The following is a 22,643-nucleotide window of genomic DNA, read 5'->3' as shown; positions in this document are numbered from 1 at the left end:
TTTTTTCCAATTGTTAACAAAAAACAACTTTGCCCTACCTGCATTAGAACGACCACAACATTCTCTCTCTCTCGCCCAACCCCTCTTCTCTCTCTCTCTCTCTCTCTCCCCCCCCCCTCCCCCCTCCTGCTCCTCCCAGCATACAGCGCCTCCTCACAACTTGTTCGAGTCCCTCCCGCTCAGCCTCCACACAAGCTGCATTACACTTGTAAGTTGTTGGCTACAGGTTGTGGATGAGGACGGAGGTCCGCGCGAACACAACCTTCCCAGGAAAAAAAAGACCCTACATCATTTTAAGGACTCTGAAGGAAAGTTGATGTTTCGTTTGAGAGCACTTCCCTCAAAATGAGGGTCTGCATTTGACTTTGGTTAACGAAACAAGGCTTCCTGTTGCTCAAAAAAAGTTCAATATCCCTTTACGAGAGTTTGGTCGTTAAGAGCTGGGCGCAATTACGCACGGTGAGCATCATGGCACCAATGTTGGATAGACGGGCTCCGGCTTTGCTCTTGGTTTGGAGCTACTGTGTACTTGCTGATACTGCTTTTACGAACTTTACCTTGGACAACGAGTTCCACTCGAGCTTCATCCACCGTCGTCTGAAGAGCCAGGAGCGCAGAGAGATGCAGCGAGAGATCCTGTCGATCCTGGGGCTGCCGCACCGGCCGCGACCTCACCTCCACGGCAAGCACAACGCTGCGCCGATGTTTATGTTGGACTTGTACAACGCCATGTCCACAGAGGGAGACGAGGACAGATACTCCTACCCGTACAAGCCCATCTTTACCACCCAGGGGCCTCCAATAGCCAGCCTGCAAGACAACAACTTCTTGAACGATGCAGATATGGTCATGAGCTTTGTCAATTTAGGTAAGCTCCTCTTCTCTCACCACTGGTGAACCCTTAAAACAGTTAAAAACAATGGTTTACAAGACGCGCTTCACAGATAAGCCCATAGAGATTTATTGTCTAAATTGAAGTTAAGCGTGCACTTTAAGTCAGACCATATTTGAGAGGAACATTTTTTTCACATGCTTTTTTAGTTATAAAATTAACTTACCTTAATATTAAGTAATAATGTTACTACGGAGACACTTAAGATTCCTTGAAATAGGTTTTTGTTTTTTTTAACGATTCATTGTTTGCAGACATTGCTTTTAAGATTCTGGAGTTACTCACTTGTGATCCTTTGCAGGCTCATTCACTATGTTGTTACTAACACTGCTGTGTTGGAGGGGAAGTTTTTTTTAAAATGTTGCTCCCCATTGAACTGCTGGTTTTTATCTCAAAGTAATCGGTTTTGTTGTGGGGAATAGCATGTGTATCTGTTTGTTATGATAGAGATGCACGCACTCAAATGAAACCTGTTGCACATTAAAAAAAAAATGGTGCAGTTGTCCAGTTCTTGCTATGAGTGTCACATTCCTGTTTCCCTCTCTGTTAAACAGCTGTGCAACCAGCTAATGTTCAGGTGCTGCACAGTGGATGATGAAGGCAGCAAGCAGATAATATGTCAACCCTGTGTTATCTAAAGAATGAGTAAGTCAACAGCAGGCTGGGTTCAAAGTACACTGGGTCCTCCCTTCACTCTAATCTGGAGACATCCCTGTAGACACTCAGCCCACAGAATAATGCCAGTCAATGATGACCCAAGCCTAGTTTATTTAGTTTTACCTCACCGTGAATCAGCATTCTTTTGGTTTTACTTACATTCAGAAGTTTACTGTGTTGTTACTGGACCACTGTGCTTATCTTATCAGACTGTTTTCTGAATTCAAACAGTCTTGGTATATTTTATTGCCATCAGGGACAGTGAGCGATTGTTGTCACAACATTTTCAGGCGGTGTCAGATAATTGATATAGCCAATAAAACCATCATAAATCCATTTGTTTAACATGTTATACAGCCACGGCACCTTCCCTGATTCACGTGGTGTTTTTTGAGTTTATCAACCTTTGACATCATTTGGCATCGTCGTAGTGTTTGCAAGACACCACATCATTTGGAGAATTTCTGCAAGAACTTGGAAGTTTACATTGAATCCTGGAAAGATCATTGTTGGAACGTCTTGGCAGGAGACAGGGAGGTGACACTGGCTCCTCCACTGCACTGTGTAATTACTGTGGAAGCTGCTGCATTGTGACTATTTCTGACAGGCTGTGTGACACAGATGGATTTGACCACAGCGACTCGCAAAGTCGAGGGCCTCGTGAAGTCAAGGGCCAGGGCTGGATGAAGTAGGTTGACAAGAAAGGAGGGAACTGTTTGGGGGGGGGGGGGGACGAGAAGAAAAATGCATTTTTGCATGATTCTTCAAAAAGGGAGGGCATCTAAACAAAGATGGGTCACATTAGCTGGGAGAACCTTGTTGTTAAATATATTGAACAGATCATGGAAAGACAGTCACACTGCTTTCCTGCAGCCTTTTGGATAAAGCTTGAGTCTTCCTCGCATGGCTCATGTTCAGAGTTTCCATATTTGTCTTTCACTTGGATAATAGGATGACTTGTACTATCTGCCACATGTTGAATGTAGGTTTCTCCCTCACGTTATACCATTGAATATGTGTCCAGGCAGCTTGATTCAAAACAGAATATAATGAGCTGCTTCCTTACCCTTCACGTGAGGGAGAGTGACGAAGAAACAGAGAACTAAATGATGGCTATGAAATGGATCGACCATTTCCTCTTCAAATTCCTTCCTTTCCACATTTTGCTCATTGTGGGTTTGTTTTCCTATTTAGGTTGTCTCCAAACAGAATGAGTGTGGCTTTTATTTCAAAACTGTCCCTGTCAAAACTCTGCATGTCTCCAGAACTACCGTGCCAAGGTACATTAGTCAGACTCTGTCGACTGGTTGCTGCTTCCTGAGAGGCCTGTTTTCCTCGTATGCATAAAGCTTAATGCTGTCACAAGAACATATCCGTAAACATATTGTATTATTTACACCGCAAAGCTGTGAATAAAGGCATAGTCGACAAACTTTTACCAACTCTTCCTCAGTTTCCTTCCTGATTGCCACTCAGGAGAATTCACACTCTCTTTTTTTGTCAGCTGGTGTGAGCGTAGCAGGCTCAAGTGCAGTCAGCCATCACGGGACGGGTGTCGGCTTTGGGACAGACCCCAGGTCAGGGACGTCCTCTCATTGAGTCACTGCACTTTAAAAGCCCAGCTGTGTAAATGGCTTACAGCATACATTCAGAATGTACACGTAACACACGTCACCCAGGCACTGGGTGTGTGCCGGACTCGCCATGATAACACGTCAACAAGTGAATTCAACACACATTCCCTATTTCAAAGGTAGCAAGAAAAATGAAAAAGCCAAAAAAGAAAACTGTATTGTTTTTAAATATTTCCTGCCAACATTGATAGAAAAAAACTCTCTATCTGGCTGTCCATCATGCAAAATAAACGTACTTATAATTATTTAATGTAGTCCCAGCGGTCTCGAGCAGCATTAGCCCTTAGCCACCACAAATTAAAGCACTTCCCCTCCAACTAGCACCAGCTTCCAGGACTTTCAGCCACTTCCTAATCCTTTCCTCATCCTCGATTTCATTCAGTTCATATCAGACATGTTTGATGACACTCACATTTAGCACAAGCCCAAACATTCATAATGCCCAGCGTTAAATGCCAGTCTACACCTTGCAGACCCCCAGGAAGTGACTTTGACGTCTGCTATTTTCCCCCTGGATGACTAAAACAGTAGCAACACCATCCCCTGTACTCGTTTGTGTGGTAGGAAGAGTTTATAGTCTGTTACTGTAAAATGTTATCATGAGGTGTGTTAGTCACGGCTTCCTTATTTCCATTGTTCTCATTCAGGCCTGCTCGGAATAACATAGCCTCAGGTGAGTGTGAGGAAGTTTGGGTAAACACACAGTTTAAGTGAAAGAATAGCAGCAGAAAATACAGAACATGCTAAATTTGTTTTTCCAGTTTTTTTGTTTTTCACAAATATTAGAACGCTGGTTACATGTCAGAAATACGTTTACTGATTTTAGCATTACATTTTTGATTATTTTTCAAGTGATTGTGCATACACATCATCTCATAAAACAGTATTAACACATTTTATTCTTATAGCTCACATGCTCCTAAAATGTTTACTTTTTTGAAACCCCGCTTTACAGGCTCGTGTCTGTGCAACAGTGATGTTGTAAGTCCGCCTCTCTTTGTCTGCGCACGCGGAGCGGACGCTGATGTAAATTAAAAGCATCTAAAAAGTGCACAAATATACCAAGTCTTTGAAACAAAAGCACTACCAGGGCTTCTTTAACAGCTCAGAGCTCTGCTGCTGTTAATCTGCACCAGATGTGAAGCATTTCACTTAAACAGAGCTGAATGCAGTAAACAAACAAAAATCCTTTCCTCTCTCTCATTTTGCTACAAAATGCAACATTTGAATAGTCCGACTCAACTCAAGCCAAACAGTGAGCAGTTTTATTGAGTCATATCAAAGTGGTGAGTTGAGGCTGTGATCAGACGAGGGCTCGTGCAAAATTGGCATGGTGAGTCAGCACACTAGCAGGTAATTATCTTTTGTGTTACTGTGGTGACCTGACAGAGCACCACCTGCCCCCCCCACCCCCACCCCACCTCACCTCACCCCCCCACCATTCACAGCACTCCCTGGGCTCCCACTGGAGCTGCCTGCCACACAGTTGTCTGCCAGCTCTCTCGGCTTTTATAGACAGTTTTTATATGAAGGTAATGGAGAGCAGAGAGGGGAAGAAATGTCCTAAGTGGTCAATCCGTTTGGATTTATAAGACAGTTTGGCTTTTGGACATTATTGTGCACTCTCAACACTGAAGTTGTGTCACACTACAGTCAGGCGAGAGGCACGCAGAGCTAGTTTTACAGCTGATAGAAGAGAAGCTGAGAAGTCCACGTGTATTATCTAGACTCCAGTATCTCTCTTTATTCTTTTTTTTTTTTAACATACTCATATCTCCTTTACCCTCTCCCCCCGCCTATCTCTTCATTGCGCCTTGCATTCCTCTCCACAGTGGGCTCATAGTGCTAAGGCTAATACAGATGTTTTCCCTGCCAAAGCAGCTGTGCAGAGAAACTTTATCCATTCAGAGTGAAACAAGTCCCCTCACCTCGAAGTCTATACCATCACGTCTGGCCCTGTCTGACAATCTGTCCCGCACACCCCACAATCTGACACCAGATTTCCCTCCCTACCCTCCTTAGACCAACAGTATTGATTATCAGCACCGGCCTCACAGTTTTAATTAGTTTGTTATCATACTGTCCCAGCGGTGCTCTGCAGTGTTTAGTCTCCAACCTCCAGCTCTGGCCCTCACCTCTAGAGGTTTAAACCTCCCGTGCTTAAAGACATAAAACATTTCAACACTTTCTCAAGTTCTTCTGTGTGTTTTTCCACTCCGCGGCTCTGTTTTTTCACATACACACACTTCCTCAAGGCCCAAAACACAGCTTTCGTTTTCCCTCAACATCATCATTTACGTTCCTTTTTGCTCTCTTGAAAACACACACGCACACTCCTACTTCTAAGTCTGTCATTGAGTTGTTGTACTATGATGGATTTTTCCTGTCTTAATTCTTTTGGAAGCTGCTTCACACAAAGGATCAGAAACCTGACAGAGGTATGTGTTGAAGGTTTGCCAGTCCACTGTGTTTGCAGCTTGTCCTTGACACTGTTAGTACGTTTCTCCTTCATCTATTTATTTTATCGCTTCTGTTTACACTCCCAGCGGACGAAAAGAACATGCATGCATGCATTAACCTTTTTCTTTACCTAAACAGGAATGTTCTGGAGCTAATTAGTGGTATTGAGTGCATGTTTTATTGGCTTCTGTCAGACAGGGAGTGAGCAGGAGCAGAGGAATGTAACAGTTGGTACAGATAGCAATGCTTTACTGTCAGGTCATTTTTCTAAATGCTCTCCAAATTTTGATGCATTATGTCCAGGTCTGGCTTTTAAATAAATACCAAAGTAGGTACAAAAAAAAGTCTCTCCTCATAAGCTAAAACTCAGCTGAGGTTTTTAATATGTCTGAGATTCACCTGTTGAACCCAGGAGTCCAGAATGACATCTGGATGAACATAGCAGAGCCTCTGTGCTCTTGGCCAGACTCAGGCACTTGCTGGGAGAGATGATGAAACGCTCTGCGGGTGGGACTTGACAATGTGGCGAGTGGTCCAAAGGCCCAGATGCACTGAGCAGTGGGAGTTCTGCTCCAGTAATGGACGGACCTCCTTCATTGCCAGGAATGTTGGGTTGATTTTAGTCTTTCTAATAACTTCACTCTCTTGCACGTGTCTGTTGACATCTCCGAGTGTAGCTTTGATCTCGATGTTAGGCTCAAAGATTTTTTCCTGATCTACAATATGCAGTCTGCGCAAAAATGCATGTAGAAGCAGGCAGTCAAATCTGCAGCGGGTGAATGATAATTTTTCATTCATTTAACTACTTCTCTTTCATCTGGGCAACTTCACCCTCTTCCTATCAGTGACTTGGAGCTTATGGGACTCTCCTGCACTTTTACAACGACAGGTACCAAGAGGCGAAGCTGAGAGAGCAGATGTGGGCCATAGCACAGCCAGAGATCGTGGGACTAGCAGCTCGGCTGCTTCAAAAACAAACCTAGCCATCTTTGCTTGGTACAGTTGCACAAATGGGGTGTAGGAAAGAGGAGAGAGAGAGAGAGAGAGAGAGAGAGAGAGAGAGAGAGAGAGAGAGATAAAAGGAAAGGAAATGAGTGAGAGAAACAAATGGGCAAATGATGTGACAGGTGAAACATCAATTGATGCCATGAATTTCTTCCTTCATCCATCCTTCTTGTGGGAACATAACGTTGATCCGGAGCCTTGGTGTTAGGGCAGTCATGTGTTTGTGTATCGTTAAACACTTTTTTTTTAGAGCCACCTACCCTGCCCAGTCACCAGCTGCACTGTGTGATGTGTGTTAGCTCTCCAAGCGGAAGATTGCGTTTAAGGAAGCCAGTAAGACTGACCACATTCCTCATCAAACTTCGACAGCCAAATCGAAGCCTATAAAAGCCTGGCAACAACTTAGCCAATGTGTTTTCATGACAAGTGATGACAGTTTGTGTCTGTGCAGCATTACTATGAACTGCATGTGGCAGCTTTATATTTATTTAGGCAAGTGTGCAGCTGTGTTTCTTCCATAGCTCTTTTGTTTATTTTAAATAGCAAGGGGCTGTAATAAAACAAAATAAACAACAAGCTGTAAAAATCAGGCTGCCAATGTGCTCGTCATGTGCGTAAGATGCCAGGAGGAAATGATAAAAGTTTTATGTGTAGACACGTGTGTGTCTTTTGGGGCCAATGAGTGTATTGTATGTGAATTTTCCTGAGGTCTATAATAAGAGGCAGCCTGGCTGGTTGAGGAGGGTGTGGCCCCTGCCACCACAAAATTAAAGAACATAAAAGCTCCAGGATGAGGGTAAGAGTGAGTAGGGGAAACTGAATGGCTGTGGTTCTGTGTCTCTGAGCGGTTTATCCTGCAGTTAAGAGGAAGTGCAGATGGTTACAGTGGTGTTAGCGCACAGATATACCTCACAGTTTGGCACAAATCTGTCCACACTGCTTCATCCCTGTCTCTCGACACATTCTACCGCTCCGCAGAATAATGGAGGCTCAGGATGTAGGATGTGGTTTCTTTGTTGCCACTACGTTGCCTTTCACTCGTGTTCAATCTCCTGACAGATCTCTGAGGGAAGATGATGAAGTTCCCATTTCCGAGATGACTCAATTTATCCTGCAGTGTGTGGGCTCTTCAGATTAACCAGTTTGGCTCTCAATGAAGGAGAGGTCGAGTCAAGCATAAAAGCAAATACAAACTACATAATATATTTTACATAAATCAACCAGCAGTTATTTAAAAATAAATGTTGTTGTTTTAAGTAACACTGTTTCTAGAAAGAGATGTTGATTTATTTGACTTTATTACACTGATTGTATAGAAGCACATAGCCATGTTGTCTGTAGGAAACAAAATCCAAAGGGCCATCAGAAAGCTCACTAGTTACTAATATCCTCCATCTCTTTGTGCAATGTTTCCAAAAAACCTGCTAGCAGGAAAAATGGCCCTGGAAAGTAAGGATTTCTATTGAAGTTTGTTTTAAGTTTTCCAGGCCAGAAAGTCAGAAATCATTTAAATGTTATACAGCGAAATGTTACATGTCAATAAGAGAGATTTAAAGGCTTGGTACCTTTAGATTGAGCCAAGCTTTTTTTCAACTCTTCATAGCTAAGCCAGCCACAGAGAGCAGGAGTAGAACCACCTTTCTTGGTCAAATATTTTAGAGACAATGAAATGTGATTACTCCTGTAATGTTTGACTATTCTGCTTGAGGTAGAGTGTCAAAGAGAGCGTTCACACTCCGAGACATTCCTGTGATTTTTACTGTATAAATCTCTGCTCCATGATGTCCAGCGAAGCGTGAGGTTGAACCCAATTCTACAGTTTACGGGTGCAGAGGGCGAGCATGTTTGATGGCCGCAGTGAGAGGCAGACAAGGAGGTCACAGAGCTGTATAATCTGTGACCTCTGAATTGCCTTCCATGTAGGAAATCCACAAAAAGTTTGGTTTGAACACAAATCTTAAATGTAAAGAGTCTTTTTTTTTCTTCTTGTGGTCACTGTTTCGACACGCTGGCTCAAAGGCATGCGTGTGCATGTTCGTGATTGGTAAAACTGAATAAGTTATAGCATGAAAGTCTGCTAACCTTTTGCCAGGGAGCCAGTGCTGTCAGGCGCTGCAGGAGTACAAATACATCATACAGGCATGATGTCATCAATGGCCGCCAGTGGGCAGGATGTTTCCTAACGTGGTAATCACCCTTCTGAGGGTAGTCACCCTGTACCCGGGAGATCAAACCCTCTTTAATTTTTATAGGATAAACATCTTTAGCAATCAGCCCTCTCAGTTTTTCTTCCTGTCGCTCCTTTGGCTTACGGAAACTATGACTTACTGGTTCCCAGTCGTCTAGTTAAAACATTGTTAAGCGAAGAGCAACAAAAATAATGGGGGAAAAAAAGACCACTATGGTGCCTAAACCTTCCAAATGACTGTAATGTGTTGTTGTGTTGCTGTCCTTTCAGCAGGCTTCATCATGAAACAATCCCTAACCGATTTGTTTGACCTTTTATTTAGCTGGTTTCTAGAGTAAAATCTAAGTTTATGGGCTCAATGGGATTATTGTGGCACCATTATTTCAAAGGAATTGAAGGTGGGAGGGGAAGGGAGAGGGAGGAGGGCTTGGAGCTTAAGCTGTCGGTTAAAAAAGTGAGAGTGGTGCAAAGGGTGAAATCCCCCTCCTGTCGAGCATCGGAAGCGTGCGAGGTGTGAGGGTGGCCAACAGACACTTGGGCTAATGCGAGCAGTCAGATTTGTCCGCTGCTGCTCCGGAGCTGGAGGTGTCGGAGAAGTGTCTAGGTCTACTGGCCGGGGAGGGGAGAGGAGAGGAGGAGGAGGAGGAGAGGGAAAAGCAGGAGGTGGAAGGAACATGAAAGAATTCAACGATACAGCTGACTATAGTCAGATTTTTTTTTTCAATAAATGTTGAAAGTAAAAGAAACAGGATTTTTTTCCCCCTTAGCTTGTCTGTGACTAAAAAATCTAATTAGGTGAGGAATGATGCTGGGTACTATATCCAGAGTGTTTACAGAATCTGGTGTATGTGAGATAATTTAATTTATTACAGTACCTATTACCCTAATTATTATAATCAGGTCAAAAATATTATATGGTGGCCCTGATGTTCAAAACATACAGCAACACAACAAAAAACAGCATAAAAATCAAAAGACACAAAATCTTTCAACAAAGAAATAAATTCTTACAATGATGTGTTTTTTGAAAAGTTGTTGAGTTTTGACCTTCAAGGCCACCATATCACCAGGTCATTGCAGCATGGTTTATGGCTGGTACAGTAGGATCAATTAATTTCTGGGCTTTGCTCAGAAGAAAACTTTAATCTGAACACAAGTCAGAAGAATGTTTTTGATTGGTTACATGTTTTTTTTTTATAAATGGAAACAGCATTTAAAAGTATTTAAATTTCATTACTGTCAGAAAGTGGTGAACCTCAAATAACCAAGTATTTTAAGGAGGAATATCTGAGGTTTTGGCTGTTGGTGCATTCAGACTCTCTGCAGTGGAGAACTTGATAAATTAGCTGTATTCCCATTGGAGAGGCATAAATCTTGTAAAAGATGCTAACGCAGTTCTGACACGGTAGTTATCCACTAGCTGCCGGATGCACAGCTGGAAGACTCTGCATCATACTGATGTCTCTGATGTGTTCTGCCGTGCACGTGTGTGGCCTGCGCAATCCATGATGTGGGATAACTGTGCATCAGCAGCAGCAACTCAGATGCAGAGCAAATGATAAAAGCAACTGTGTGTGTGTGTGTGTATGTGTGTTTGTTTTTGTCGATGTGTTCATCGCAGCATCTCTAATTACGGATTACAGAAACCCATAATGATTGTGTTACTGTTCTCTGACGCACAAGACTGTTCATTTCACAGGAAGTACTTTGTGATCATTGTTTGTGTGCATTTGAATGTGTACATGTGTGCACTCTGAATCAAGGAGCTCGTATAGTATGAAAGGGTGTGTTCATCATGTGTGTGGTATGTGTGTGTCTGTGTGTTCATGTGCCTGTGACACAGGTGGGGTGATGGCTACTCACTTCCTGCCATGGGAAGTCATAAATGCAGCGCTTGGCTTTTGACTGTGCCTTTTCCCCTTATCTAATGACTGCCATACTGCTGTAAAAACTAAAGAGAAAGTAACCAAAGGAAAATCATAGCAGAAGCTAGTTCTGAATTATGCTCTTCTCTTGTAGTTTCTCAAAATATGAATAGAAGAAACTCATGAGTGGACATTGTAAAGGATGCGAGACAAACTGCAAGAGTGGGAGTGACACAGCAGCATCCAGCTGTTCTACCAGACAAAGATAAAGAGGTTTTGCAGGGAAGGGGTGGGCGGTTGCTCTGGAGGCTAAAGAATAGATCTAGCGTTCTCCCCAGAGGGGGTGCACCTGCACTGGGCTGCAGGAGGAGGGAGGGTCTCCTGGTGTGGTGGAGGAATAAATAGACCCTGGAGCATAGAAGTATAAAATAGAAAGGATAAAGACAGTTCCCTGAATGAATAATAACTTCTTTTTTCTTAACTAAATTATATAAAAACTTGTGTTTGAAAGAAGGGTGCCCTGGATGATGCTTGTAACCCTTGTAAATAAAGATGTTCCTAGTCCTGAAATTTTTTTTAAAATTATGCATTTTACACTTCAGGTGTAAGGGTAAGTCTATTCAACTAAGCATCTGAGATGGGGTACATAGGAAAATATTTAAAGCCTAAGGGGTTAGCCAAAAGTGTGGGGACCTCTGGAATGACATTATGTGTAAATTTGAATTACAGTGTGAAGTGGAGCTGTGATCCTAATGACTCCGTCAGCTTTTATTTCAGCAGTGACTTGATGGCTGGGGGCCCGATAAAAGCCTGCGTGGTTAACATTACATATTAGGCTGGTCGATTTGAAGAGGTGATGAATAAATAAGGATGTCAGCTGAGGTGATGTTGATTATTATTGAATGTTATTAAGGCCTCACTGTAAAGTCCACAGTAGGCCTACTTTAAACTCTGACAAGTTCAGGAAGAGTAGTAAAGCTTTCCCTCACTGAGGAGTTATTATATTCATGGCTTTACCTTCAGTCTGTAGTGCCTTTGTATAATGCCATTCATGGAGCAGAGTTTAATAAAAGGTTCATGAAAAGGGCATAGAGAAAGTCCAATAGAGAGACTGAAAGGTGGGAGAGGACAAAGAGGCAGGTGTGCAGTGAAAGACATTACAGGCACCAGCTGGTCAGAGGAACATGCACTCAGTAACATTACATCACTGCACACTTAATTGACTGACAGCTGGCAAACAACAAGAATGCTGTCCTCAAAAATGCTGTACTTTTTAGCCTTTAGAGTGTGTGTGCGCGCGCGTGTGTATGTGCGTGCCTGTTTGTCTGTATTTGTGTTTGCCACCAGAGTCTCAGCCCTGTTTGTGATGTTTTTAATGAGTATTTCCCTGATCCGTTTGTTTCCCTTTATTACTTTGACAGAAACATTTCAATACTTTTTGGAAATCGAAGGGCCCCCTTAGATTTTAAACTTTGATTAACTTAATCACAACTCAGTCTGTGAAAAATCCGTGCTTCTCTATTAGCATGTAGAATGTATTATGTATGTATTAGTATTTATGAACAAAAGGTAACTTCGTCAACAATGTGTCTCCAAAGCTTCCTGCCCTAACAGATGGGTGATCTCACTCGCTTTCCACCATTAACCATAACACCTGTAAAACTAACCAACCAACTAACTCAGTGCATACTTACAGATGTTAGCATCCTAACATGGTAAACTATTATGCTTAATAAAAATTAAACCTCTGAAGCATCAACATATTAGCACTGTCTTTGTGAGCATGTTAGCAGGAGAGTCTACTTTTGGTTTTATTGAAGTAATAACGGAATTTGTTTTGGTTTTTTTTTGCAAACTTAAATTAATTTAAAGTGATTGTTTTTGTGTGCCTTTACATATCTATTTGTGCATGCATGGATGCATAGACATGGGGGGTCTGTCTGAGAGTTGAGGAAGGGGAAGGTGGAGGAAGAGCCAGGAGATGATGAGAGACAAGGCGCTGACCCCTGGGACATCCTGCTGGCACATGAGAGGAGCAGGGTCAGAAGGGCCAGGGATTGGTGGTGGTGGTGGTGGTGGTTGGGGGGAGGGGGGGGGGGTTCAGGGCTGGGATGTAGTGACAAGAGTGAGGAGGTTACACCAAACATTGAGCCCCAACTTATGAGAACCAGATGAAGGGCAGACAGAACGACTCTCTGGGGGTCTGAGAGGAAAGGAGCGAGAAGAAAGGGACTCATAAAGCTGTCAGAGTCGGCCTGCATCTCTCTATCATTGACTCCACTTGTGCCAGAACCATTGCTGCTAGTGCTAGTCCTAAACGTTTCAATCTTAAGCAAACATGTGTGCAGCATATCTATAGATATTGTGTTCTGTTTCTGGCACTGACCCAGAGTCCAACAAGCCACGTCAGCTCCTTGCTAACAACGTGCAGTGACTGTGGAGGAAGAAAAAAATCTGAGTGGAAATGAAATATCTTGTCCTCTCTGATTGGATCCTTCTTTCCTCAAGCAACTTAATATCACACATTCAAACGTTTTGGCTTCACGTGAAGCACCCTGTGGATCCCTGCTCATACATTTAGTATTCCTGTTGTTAAGTAAGGAATGACAGAGCTCATGAGAAGAAGCCACAATCTGTGCTTGCATATTTTATCTAATGATACATTTTAGTTTATTTCTGTGTTGTTTTTTTCTGTGGTTTTTGCAGTGGAACATGATAAAGAATTCTTACCGGTACGGCGGCATCACCGAGAGTTCCGCTTCGACCTGTCACGGATCCCAGAAGGAGAGGCGGTAACAGCTGCTGAGTTTCGTATTTATAAAGACTTCATCCACGAACGTTTTGAGAATGAGACCTTCCGCATCAGCGTCTACCAGGTGTTAGAGGAACACTCTGATAGGTACGTACAGGTCTGTTGTTCTGTATTGATTTTCATATTTCAAACCAACAATTTTGAATTTGGTCAGGTTGCTGAGCTATTATTATTTCAATGATTAAGAGTCAGTTATCATTTAATTAAGTGATAACTTTAACCATGTTAGCTGTGTTAGTGTGTATTTGGGGATGGTAATGTCATAAGTGAACCCTAGTGACTTTGGTGACCCTCTTCCTTTTTCTTCAGATCTCTCCTCTTGGGTAAAGAAACCATTCTTTAAAAAGTAGAATGGATTCCCATTGAATTTGAAATGTCATAAGCGATCCATCTAATGATATAAGGGCTTGGACACGATACAATACAGGATACGTGGTCCACAATATTTTGTTAGGGATAACTATGCATTGCAAGAAAAACATGTAATAATACATTATGATCAATGATTAAGCAAATAATCTAAATTCCTCTAAAAGGTAACATGTAGGATCTTTGTATTCACCGCCATTTGGGTCCATGTTTAAATTTCTACACTGCAAGTGCAAGAATTTCCTGCTATCTTGTCTTCTTCTTTCATCCTACTGTCATCTTCTTCTGGGGACAATTAACTTCTGTCTACGTTATCATTATTCACATCGGAAGTGCCGTGATTACTCATGAAGGGGTGATGCAGTGAGTCAAAGTGGCAGGGAAATCTTTAAAGCCCCTTTTTTCTTTTGCCTAAAATGTGAGATTTAGCACAAACGGAAGGATAATTGTGTCATACACAGAGTCAGGACAACAATGTATTGCAGTATTGATTTTTTGTTTCATCCCGCGCCTAGCTGTCATCAGGTCAGAAAAGATTTTTTACCATGCAGCCAAAGGCCCTCAAAACGAATGAAACAGTTTGGCTGTGGCTTCTGCTCTGTGCTACTTAGCAAAAGTTAGCATGCTAACAGGCTAACTAAAAAGATGAGCTTGGGAAATATGTCAGCTTTGTTACTGTGAGCATTTTAGCATACTGATGCTATTTTAAAGTTCAGAAGTCATTTAATTTGTTTTTGGTATGGATTTTTTTTTTTTTTAACTTTGTGACATTATGACTTTATTTTACTTCAAATGCAGGGCCTTTAATTCATTTAAAAACCTACAACTTCTTTTAGTCAGTATGAATTTGGATTTGTCATCCGGAATCTTCCGTATTCAGAACAGGTTTTAGCACCACCCTCTCCATGTGGTTAATCTGAGAAGTCCAGCAGTGTGTGTGTAACTCAGGAATGGTCTGTGTCCTGCTCCCCTTGACCCCTCCTAAAGGTTTCTGTTGTCCACAGGGAACAACACATTCATTTATTCCTTTGCCCGAATCGGGCCTAGGTACATGAATGAACCAGATCTGTGTGACACATGATCTGCCTGGTCAGGAAACAGGTCGGAAACCTAAAAAAGAAGGGGTTTTTTCGTCTCAGGTGGAAGACAAGAAAATACAGAGTTCAGTGCTGACTTGAAAACAGACTATACGCTTCTTGTCACACAGTCTTTTTCCCTTTTTTCAACTGTGTTTCCCCCCCTCTCTTTCTCTCTCTTTTTCACTTTCTACCTCTCTCTGTTTGGCTTTCTCGCTCTCTCACCAAATTCCAGCAAGTGATGGACTGTGTTTTGTGTGTGAAAGGACTGGTCGTTTATAAAGCCATTATTGTCAATTAAGAAAATTAAGTGTTCCCCTGGGCCTCACCATCTGGAGCCCCCCCGCCCTCCCTCTCTCACTGTCTCTTTTTTTCTCCATCTCTCTTTGTTTCGCTCAGTCACACTTCTCTGACTCCATTTCTTCCCTCCATTACTTTGCTTTTCTCTTTAAACTCTTGGCATTACATTCAGTGACATGGTTTCCACCTCTTTTTTTGGAAACATCCCTGTTGACTTCATTTCTCACTGTGTGCCTGATCTTTGATTATCTCCTCCGTCCTCTCCAGGGAGTCTGACCTGTTTCTGCTGGACTCTCGGGTTATCTGGGCAGCAGAGGAAGGCTGGCTGGTGTTTGACTTGACTGCCACCAGTAACCACTGGGTCCTGAATCCTGGCAGGAACCTGGGTCTTCAGCTGGCCCTGGAGAGCACAAATGGTGAGAATCAACCAGATAAGCATGTTCCTCAGTATGTAGTATGTGATATTTCCTGCATCAAGTGTTTGCACAATAATAAACAGCCAAATTAAGAAAAACACAGCTCATTGCTGTGCCATCGTGGCTGAAAGTCATCCTCATTGTAACAGTTACTGTTGGTGTGTAAACATCAGAGATAAACCCAGTTCCCATCATTCATCATAACTCCTCCATCCATGACTTTATCTGTCATACCCTCATCATCATTAGAACGCACGCAGAACGTACACTACATAAAATATTTGTGGGAGTTTGTCATCACAGGGATGTTAGTAAAAAACCTCATCAACAATCAGTGAGAACACCATGAACATGTTCGAGAGTATTCTCTCTCAGGGAACGGCAGGACGTTACATGTTTGGTAAGAAGAACAGAAACTGTATTGCTTTTATGTTGTGTGAGAGGAGTGCTGGAGAGGCAGTATCCAAGAGTGTGTGTTTGTGTGTTGGATTCGTGTATGAAGGGTTACGGGTGAGCATGTACAGGCAGGCGCACGGGACGTCCTGTCGCCAGCAGCAACCAGAAGCCTAGATTTACCACCAGACAGTGATCAGACACACATTCTTCGGAGTGAGAACTAGATAGACACTGCTGGAGTGCACACGCAGACTCATGCAAAAACACAATCACTCCCACACATCCATACACACAAACATAAGTAGGGAGGCTTTGATGTTCAAAGCAAAGTTTGTTCACTGCATTTTAGAAAGGATAAGGAAAAGAGACAGGAATTCATGCAGGAAAGCCGTATTTGGAAACTAAATTCAATTTTTCTGAAAAGAGAAAGGGGCTTTTAGTGAGAAGAGAGAGGACATACACATGCAAATAAACTGAAAACACAGGCACATATGTGTTTGATTGAAGTTTTCTCTTTCAAAAACATCATCCCGTGTGAATGAAATCTTGATTTCTGTGATGCCCACACCTGTTTTTCTCTGCTTCCCCCTGCAGGAGAGAGTATCAATCCTCGTGTGGCGGGCCTGATAGGTCGCAGCGGGCCTCAGAATAAACAACCGTTCATGGTGGCCTTTTTCAAAGCCACTGAAGTGCACCTGCGAAGCATACGCTCAGCACCAGGGGGGGGCAAACAGCGAAACCCCAACCGCTCCAAGGGTGCAAAGAGCCAGGAGGCACTCCGAGTGGCCAATGTTGCAGGTAAACATATACAGTCAGTGGTGATTTATGCTGGGTTTTTTTTTTTTTAACTGACCCTTTGTTTTCAGTGGGTTTTCTGACCCTGTGAGAAGAGCTGTGACAAAGATGTCATAGGTCATTGAAGAATTTTTGTGAACACAGAATGTCATCAATAACATAAAAAACATTTAAAAAATAACTGGCAACTTTGCGGATGAAGAGTATAATGTTATTGTAACTATATACTATTATATACTATGTCTAAATAATATTGTCTTAACCCTATGTCTCGTTTGAAAATATATCAATATCTGAAAAACTCAATATTTGCCCTGCCTTAATTTAAAATACAGCAAAGTCATGTAAAAAAAAAAACACAACTTACTTAAAATGTTTCTTTCTACAAAAGAAGAGCTCCCTGTCTTTTTACTGAAACTGTGCCAGATGTTGTGTCCCTACTGTCATTAAGTCAGCGTGTTCACTGTATGACATGACAGGAGCTGTAGCCTTTCTGACTGTTCATAGATTCTTACGCGTTCTTACTTTAAGCTTTTAAGGTTTATCATGCAGCACTCTGTGTTATCTGTGAACAGTAGCTTACCTAAGTCACCTAAGTATATCAGAGTTCAGCAAATTCCTAGCTAGCGCTATCTGAATATGTATGAGCTGTTGTCTGTTGCTTGATTTTGCCTTATATGTTTTTTGGGTGGGGCTTGAAGTAAGGCCAGATTTCACTCTCCCTTGTATTTCTGTTAGCTTTCATCTCATGATAATGACCTTATTCTTCATGTATACACCGTCCCACTCTCTCTCCAGCTTTAGGGCATCACGTTAGAGTTTCAGCCTCTGATCCTTACTGTAGCTTGAACTCAAAGGGTTATAGCTGATTCATATGAACCAGGTTATATTCGAACTTGGTTCATATGAATAAATGTGATTCTTTCACAACAACGAAACACTGCAATGCAAACTCAGAGCCTTTATTTTGGAGGTGTTGGAGGGCTGTGTTTATGCGAAGCGCTGAAACATTAGACTGTAATGCCTGAACTTCAAGTATCCCTCTGCTGTCTATGTTTATTTACATAAGCATTACAGAGCAGTTGGGGCCAAGTTCCCTGCATGGAGGTAAGGCAGGGCAGGCTTTTTATTGTAGAACACATCTGCAGTGTGCTGTGGGGCAACCGGGGCCACAACACACATGGTCCAAATGGGCCTGTTTGGAACGCTGGATAGCAGCGGTCTTTAACTGGATGATGAGAACCAGTCGCTCATGATCATTTACAATGTGAACCGCTCTGAGGAACCAATGTACCACAGAGCCCCAGAGGTCACCAAAAGAACAGAGAGAAGAAGATATGATTAGATAGAAAACAGACGATTCTTTTTTAACACACGGGTGGGGTAAGAGGGGGGTGAAGTGAGTGAAGAGAAAAGGAATGAGAATGAAGAAGACTATGAAAAACAGAGGGGCGAGCCTACCCTGTGTGCACATCTGTTTCATCCAATGGAAACGCAAGGCCTAACAGAGTGACCTCTCTGCAGGGTGGCCCATTCATTTGGAACAATTACCTAAGTGCTGCTTTACATCAGGTGCTTTCGTTCAGCCGTTGTTTAAATGTTTTATATGACGAAACCAGCTCTCTGTTTACATCTGGTCTTTATCATTTCTGCTTAATTTAGGTCTGACTTCAGAAAAAAAAGTTACTCCTGAGAAGCAGAACAGAATAATGGGACATGTTTTAAAGTGTGATTTTTCTCCATTTTTCCAGAGAACAGCAGCACTGATCAGAAGCAGGCGTGTAAGAAGCATGAGCTCTACGTCAGTTTCAGAGACTTGGGGTGGCAGGTATGGAAAGCCCTTCCTCTCACAGGCTGCTTGGCCAAGGAAAAGCCTAACTCAGACACACCTTGTTGATGGTCTTATCCCAGAATCCTGATAAATGATACACTTGAATGAGCACACATAATTCTGGAGCCTGAGGGAGGTCATTCCCAAAGACGAATAAGTTCACCACACTGACAAAAATCTTTCTGAGCCCTGTCTGGTTTCAACACCAGATGACACTTTATCTGTGGAAACATGCTCAGAGCTGTTTTGTTTATTTGCCTTCAGTGCTCTTAACAAGCTGGTCTATTCCTCTACTTGTACTGTTTCACAATATGAAGCCATAAGGGACATTTTAAGGCAATACTCCAAAGTACACCTCAGCCATATGTCTGTTTGTTGGACAAAAAACAACAACTGTTTTCTGTACTGTTCTTGTAAAAATACAGTTGTTCCCATATCTCAGGTGTGAATCATTTTCTTGTTTTCTTAATCTAACAAGAGTTGATTTTTTTTATTATGGACTGCCGGTAAAACAAAACAAGCCATTTCAAATGTTCATGTATTTTCATGCATTTTCATGTATGTGTGTGTGTGTGTGTGTGTATATATATATATATATATATATATATATATATATAGAAGAATGTTATCTGAAGACACTTTACATGACAGACCATTATAAAAAGACTTTTTCCACGTATATCTCTTTTTAAATCACTTTGTATTATGTGACCAAATCTCCATTTAAGTCTGTTTCTGCGTCCGTCCCCCCCTCTCAGGATTGGATCATCGCTCCAGAGGGATATGCAGCGTACTATTGCGAGGGAGAGTGTGCCTTCCCTCTAAACTCCTACATGAACGCTACAAACCATGCCATTGTGCAGACGCTTGTGAGTAACCATGAAAGCAGGGAACAAAAACCCCAGCAGTCATGTTAACAGTCTAATCATCTCATCAACTGTCAGGACAATGAAGCAGCTGTTGGAAATACTGTGTTTAGTTGCAGATTGTATCTTAGAGTAAACTGTCCTCAGAGCTTTGGCACAGTGCAAAGTCTGAGTTTTCTGCTGCTGGATTTGTTTTCCTGTGATGCACCCTGTTTGATTGATCCTTCAAAACGTTGTTTATTTATCTATGCATTTTATAATGAACTTCTTATTCCCTCCTTCTCTTTGCAGGTTCATTTTATTAATCCAGACACTGTTCCTAAGCCCTGCTGCGCCCCAACACAGCTCCATGCTATCTCTGTGCTCTACTTTGATGACAGCTCCAACGTCATCCTCAAGAAATACCGCAACATGGTGGTCAGAGCCTGTGGCTGCCACTAGACTGTCAGCATCTTCACACACACACAAACATGGAGAAGCCAACACACACGAGCAGTGAGGGCTTCCACTTGCTGTCAGGCACCGTTTGACACATTGAGTTGGACTGCTCATGCACATCTATTTTATGTACAGTCAGACGGTAAACTCTTGATCTATTGTCAAAGTTGATCTGAAGTAAACACAATGTTGGGGGAACTCATTGCAAATGCGCACACATGCACAGACAATTACTTACACACACTTAAATTTGTACAGCGGCGTATTAGGGCCTGTGTCAGAAACAAATGAACTTATTACTGAGCCATCAGAAAGGGAGTCATGTTTCTGAGGGGGGGAAAAAAGAGATTTCATGTAATGTGTCATTACAGTTAAAAAGTCATAAATTTTAATTTGTTTTCTGATAAAAAACAAAAAAAAGTCACAAATAAATGAGAAAAGCCACATACACAGACATACAAAGAGTTTGACAGATAACTTCTATGGTTGACTCGAACAGTTAAAAGAACTCTGGGCCCCAGGTTGCCTAACTACGGTGCATGAGTTATTCAGCTTCGAGGCTTTAGTCGTGTGGAAGAGAACGTGGTTTCTTTTAAAGTGACTTGGAAAGTGTTTAGCCTCCACAGACACCGCAAGCAAACAGGAAAGGCTACATAAAGCGAGTATGTCTTTACTGCTGTCTTGAGCCAAATGCAAAGTGCTCTAATTTGCTAAGGTTGCATTGTTTCCATTTAAATGAAAATAAATGACTTTATCTCAGACAATATTTTAAATTATATATTTTTTGCAAATTGATTGCTATGATTTTGAAATATTAAACCCCACCAAGCTCCTCAATGTTTATTTGAACCCACAATGGCCATAATATAGTGCAGGTACGTTTGTGCTTTCTACTGTGTATAAGTCATTAAAAGCAGTGATTGTACTGTATATTCAAACTCAACAATCTTTTGTGTATTTCATAATTGTCATTGTAGTTGTTTTTACTGTAGATTTGATATATATATATATATATATATATATATATATATATATATATATATATATATATATATATATATATACATATGACATACATATGACTGAGACCTGGATGGATGTTCTGATTTTTTATGTAAAATACTGTGTATATAATTTTTTCAAACAAAGCAAGAAGTGTATTTATTACCTGGATTTTCACGTGGGTTTTTGTTTCTCCTGTATGTTATGCTGCCTGTTTTCTTCACATGGACAACTTGACAGAAAGCGGACTTTAACTTTACCTTGACTCTTTCTGCCTCAAGTGTATGGTGCCCACACTGATGGTGGGAGGCAATTTATGACAACCTGGACAAGTGGATATGTCTCCATATTTCATCAGTCAAAACTGTTACGTATTCCTGTCATACACTTTCCACAGCAACAAGCAGTGGAAATGTCAGAGAGGGAAATTCTTGTTCTGTGTGCTTGACATTTTCAGGTTTATATTACTCTGCTGTAATACAATCTGTCATATTTAAAAGGTCTATTTATTGGGAGCTGGCTCAGATGTTCTTAAGTGTGCGCCAATGTCTCAACCATGTTTGACTGCGGAACTGGTACAACAATAAACTGGGAGAAAAGCAACACAAGCACCTTGAGGTGTGTGTTTAATCTGGATGACTAGCAGAATGAAATCTCTGAGGTTGGAGGACACATGCTGCACTTATAATACACTCTAGCACAAATATTTGCTTGGATTGCAGCTTCATCCTTTACCTGCTGACCCCAGATTAGAAGGAGTGTTTCTGTTTTCATAAAGCAATATGAAAAGTATTCAGTTCTCTCAGACTCATGGTAGTTAGTTGGTGTGTGAGTGTGTATGTGGTCTACGCCTCAGAGGTGGATGGGTTTTTTTCTCGCTCAAGGTGGGCGGATGTTTTCACATGAAATCTAAAGTGAAGCATATTTAAAGTAAAGTGTGATTGTTTGTTATAACTAAAAGGACTTGCATAGGATTGACTTTGATTTTTTTTTATAGAACAGCACAGCACATATAAACCAAAGAGGATTGTGATAAAAAAAAACAAAAAAAAAAAAACACTGTTTCTGGAGTGTTTGGTTCTCTTTATTATTCTAAGAAGTGATTTTTAATTTGTTGTGTCGACATTTGAGAATTTATTTTAGCTCAGTATAATCCAACAGCTTTGTCTTGTAGTCCATTTTTTTGTCATAAGAACTGTTAAAAAGTTGTTCAATGATTTGTGTGGTCATTTCTTGGCTGGTTTGGTGTTTTTTTAAATACATTTAACAAATAAGATATATTTTTTGAACATATTCATTTAATGCAGCAGGAAAATACTTAAAAATGAAAAATTACATTCCCATGTGACAATTAACAAATACAAACTGCTTTTTTTGTAACGAGCATTTTATTTTATTTTTCATTAACAATGTCACATTATGGTCAGCAAATCGAATAGCTGAATGTTACTTATAAAAACAAAAATAATACAAAAAAATACCTACAATGAATACAAAAATAATTATAAAATTAACAAAAAGAGAAAAAAAGATAATGACATGCACCATGAGTTATTCCAACTAACCAACAAAATCAATAGTGTATGCTTTACCTCAGGATCTACCCCTAAAGCCAATGTATGTCAAGGTATAAGCACCTCT

The 22,643-nt window shown here is 41.4% G+C and overlaps 1 protein-coding gene across 1 annotated transcript; it reads left to right on the top strand.

Annotated features, from left to right (window-relative positions):
- The first annotated feature begins 198 nt into the window (after positions 1–198).
- Positions 199–21,017, top strand: bmp7b (bone morphogenetic protein 7b). The gene is made up of 7 exons (XM_079358691.1): positions 199–868; positions 13,408–13,600; positions 15,526–15,674; positions 16,665–16,868; positions 18,617–18,693; positions 19,455–19,565; positions 19,854–21,017. The coding sequence occupies exons 1-7, from the start codon at positions 469–471 to the stop codon at positions 20,001–20,003; spliced, it is 1,284 nt and encodes a 427-aa protein (XP_079214817.1). The 5' UTR covers positions 199–468; the 3' UTR covers positions 20,004–21,017.
- The last annotated feature ends 1,626 nt before the right edge of the window (positions 21,018–22,643 follow it).

Source organism: Symphodus melops (genome assembly GCF_947650265.1).
Source record: "Symphodus melops genome assembly, chromosome: 13".
Taxonomy (NCBI): Eukaryota; Metazoa; Chordata; class Actinopteri; order Labriformes; family Labridae; genus Symphodus; species Symphodus melops.
Note: the sequence above shows the minus strand (reverse complement) of the source record. Positions and strands in the feature narration are given on the sequence as shown.

Bases quoted from the DNA above. Each gene is read 5' to 3' on its own strand.
- bmp7b (XM_079358691.1), top strand. From the start codon at position 469: ATGGCACCAATGTTGGATAGACGGGCTCCGGCTTTGCTCTTGGTTTGG. The intron at 15,675-16,664 runs GTGAGAATCAAC...TTCCCCCTGCAG, and splicing joins GGCCCTGGAGAGCACAAATG to GAGAGAGTATCAATCCTCGT. The intron at 19,566-19,853 runs GTGAGTAACCAT...TTCTCTTTGCAG, and splicing joins ATGCCATTGTGCAGACGCTT to GTTCATTTTATTAATCCAGA.